At 57.0% G+C, this 3,140-nt stretch overlaps 1 protein-coding gene across 1 annotated transcript; it reads right to left on the reverse strand.

Moving 5' to 3' along the window:
• Positions 1-168: 168 nt before the first annotated feature.
• Positions 169-1,650, reverse strand: LOC124571506 (activating signal cointegrator 1 complex subunit 2 homolog). The gene is made up of 2 exons (XM_047131116.1): positions 1,234-1,650; positions 169-588 (listed from the first exon to the last, which is right to left on the reverse strand). Exons 1-2 carry the CDS (start codon positions 1,648-1,650, stop codon positions 169-171), a joined length of 837 nt encoding a protein of 278 aa, XP_046987072.1.
• Between the last annotated feature and the right edge of the window lie 1,490 nt (positions 1,651-3,140).

The raw sequence follows: 3,140 nt of genomic DNA on the forward strand, positions 1-3,140 counted from the left end.
CGAATGTTGAAGGTTTGGGTGGGTCGCAGATGCGTTTCGGACAATAGTAGCACATCAATTTTGTGGTGTTCGACGAAGTCGGTGAGTTCTACTTTCTTGGGAGCGACGCCGTTGGCGTTAAAAAAGCAGAATGTAAGGTTTCTGTGTTGATGCCGCTCTTGATCCATGTTAGTCGGTGAAAAAGGCCATGATTCCTTCCAGTAGAGTGAGTAGTTTGGATAGCAGATCCGGTGCGTCGTTGAATTTGCGAGCTGTATCTGCTAAGATGGCAAAGACGTTCTTCGTTTTTAGTAAGTTGATGATGGAGCCCATGTTAGATAGCGCGGCGATGATATCGGACAGTCCGAGGGCGTTGTCCGTGGATCGTTGCTGCTGTTGTTGCTGGCGAAGATCGTGCAGTCGTTGGCGCGCCGTGTTTTTCGGTCGAGTTGGTTGTTGCTGGGTTGGTGTTTGAAATAACGACGATGCAGCCGTCCAGGGTGTTCGGAGAGATGGGAAGTCCTTCGGAGTCGCCGCAAACGACGGCTGTGGTGGTTGTTGGGGCTCCTTGGATGGTGGAGGGCGCAGTTGGTAGGCGTGTATCGCCTTCTGAAATTCAGGGCAACCACGCCAAGTCCCAGGGTGGCCTTCTTGGCGACAGTTTGCGCAGATGGGTGGTTCTGTTCGTGGCTTGGTACAATCCTTTGCGTGGTGGTGGCCGCCACAGCGTACACACCTGACCGGCATCTGACAGTACCGGCCAGTGTGGTTGAATTTGAGGCATTTCTTGCACTGGGCAGGCCCATCAAGTGGCTTGTAGTCTTCCACCTTAATTCTGGTATGGAAGAGGTATTGTACGTCGTAGATGGTGCGGCTTTTCTGTCCATGTGGCAGAGATACACAGTAAGCCGACTGTGGAATCAGTTTCTTGGAGGTCAGGTCTCGTTTCTTGAACTGGTGTACGTTCGTGACTGTGAATTGCATGTGGCGAAGTTCGGCGGCGAGTTCGTCTTCGGTAATTTCCTCTGGGATATTCTTGAGGACCACTTGGAGTTCTCTGTCTTCTGCTGCTTGGTGGGTGAAATAGGGCATGTTGATGGAATGGAGGTAGTCCAGTGCTGCTCGTTGGTCTGCCAGCGTTTCAAAGTGGTATTTGATCTGATTATTTTTGTAGATCGCCTTGAGTGGTCCGCTGATCTTCTGCTTTAATTGAGCGTTTAGTTCCAGGTATTTTCCAGTGTAGTTGATTGTCACAGGTGGTATTCTCGGTTTCGGCGGCGGCGGAGCTGTGGCGTCCTGAGTATTTGTGTCGTTAGGCTGAGGCTGGTGTTGGTCTTCCATTGCTGGGTCCTGTTGCTGTAGTGGTGCGTAGTAGTTGGTGGTGGGTACAGCTCGTTGTTCCGTCTGCATGGGGGTATTTTCTTCGGCTTTCCTGCGTTTGGTGCCTTTCCGGCGGCGTCTGACTTCCTGGAATGGTGCATCAGAGTCGCTGGATTCGTCCTGATAGTCCATGGCATTGTGTTGTTCCGTCGGATTGTGACTCTTCGTTCGGCAGTCGTCAGAAGATGAGTTGGCACTGGTGGTTGGGCCGTCCTGCTCCCGCCGTCTTGCGAGTTCCTTTGCTCGTGCGTCGCGGTCGCGGCGGAGTTGTTCCAGTTTCTCTTGAATCATCGCAGTGCATAAGTCTTCAGGCGTGGGGGCCGGTGGGGCGGGGTGTCGCGGTCGAGCGCCCTGAGTGGTCCTGCTCGCGAGTTCTACCTCAGCCCTGTGTGTCTGTTCTGGCCTAGAGGAACGCGGGCTTGCCACCCGCGGGTGGGGCCCTGGCTCCTCGTCGTCCCCTACTCTATTCATCCTACAAGTGCGGCTAGTCCGCACTATCTTGCCTACACTCTATGTCGGTCCTATAACACGACAAATTGCTTAGTACTCGCTAAGAAGCAAGTGAATCGCAGAGTTTTGTAGCTCTCGATAGCGGCGAGTCGCACAAGGCTTCCACACGCACTACGATCGCTAAGGGACTCCAACCCTTTCTTGAGCGCAGAGAATCACAAGGGCCCAGCCAGTGTCGCGGGCGGGCGCGGACGGCCGAGAGAGCGGCCGCCACTCTGCGCGCCGCCGCGCCGCGCCTCCCGCGCTTGCTACCGCCCAACGTCCGACAGCCTGTGCGGAGCAGCCCCAAACCTGCGCCACAACCGCCCGCGCCTTTCAAACCACCGAGGATGGGGCTACACACAGCCACACCACAGTCGCCAACCAGTCGCCACGGCAGCGCCGCAAACCACGGCCAAACTGCAGCTACCGCGCGCTACAGCCTGGGTCGGCCCGCCGAGAATCGCCGCCCCCGCCCAAATGCCGCCCCCACAGCCCCAGCCGACGACCCGCCACAATGGCCAAACCTTCGGCAAAACTCCCACACCGTCGCCGCGGCAGCCCGGCCAGCGCGGCCGGCGCCACAGCCACACAAGCCGAGGCGTGCGGCGATGACGGCCGTGCAAACGCGCCTCCGCCGCCCCATCGCCTTCCGTCGCCCTCCCGCCGTTTCCCGATCGGCCCGCAGCCGTCGGGCCACATCGCGCGCCGTCCTCCTCCTCTCGCCCGCCAACATTCACAGCCGTTTCTCAACAATTGCCCGCCGCAAACGGACGCCGCCTGCGCAACAGGCGCCGCCGCCCCTCGCCGCTTCCGACCCAACCCCTCGACCGAGGCAAACCGCAATCCGAATCTACAGACCAACCCAATCTGCCGTCAGCACACACGCCAGCCGACCTTACACGTTACGCGTTACACATTACGTTTACACGTCTAGGTTAGGTTAGGTTAGGTTAGGTGGACATGGGTTAGGTTAAGGGGACTTGGGTTAGGTTAAGCGTCAAACTTAGGTTAAGCATTCAAACACGTCAGGCGTCAGAGGCTAGGCTAGGTTAGGTTAGGTTAGGTTAGGTTAGGTTAGGTTACACGTTAGGTTAAGGGGTCAGTGCTAGGTTAAGAAGCGTCAAACGTAGGTTAAAAAAGCGTTCAAACGTGAGGCGTGAGCCGGACAGCTTACCGTACGTAGACGTTAGGGGCTCACAGGCTGAGCTCACCTCGCCACACCACAGGTTAGGTTCGGTTCGCTCGGCTCAGCGTAAAGCGCCGAGGTCAGGGTTACGTTCGTTCACCTT

The sequence above is a fragment of the Schistocerca americana genome, unplaced genomic scaffold (genome assembly GCF_021461395.2).
Source record: "Schistocerca americana isolate TAMUIC-IGC-003095 unplaced genomic scaffold, iqSchAmer2.1 HiC_scaffold_1726, whole genome shotgun sequence".
Taxonomy (NCBI): Eukaryota; Metazoa; Arthropoda; class Insecta; order Orthoptera; family Acrididae; genus Schistocerca; species Schistocerca americana.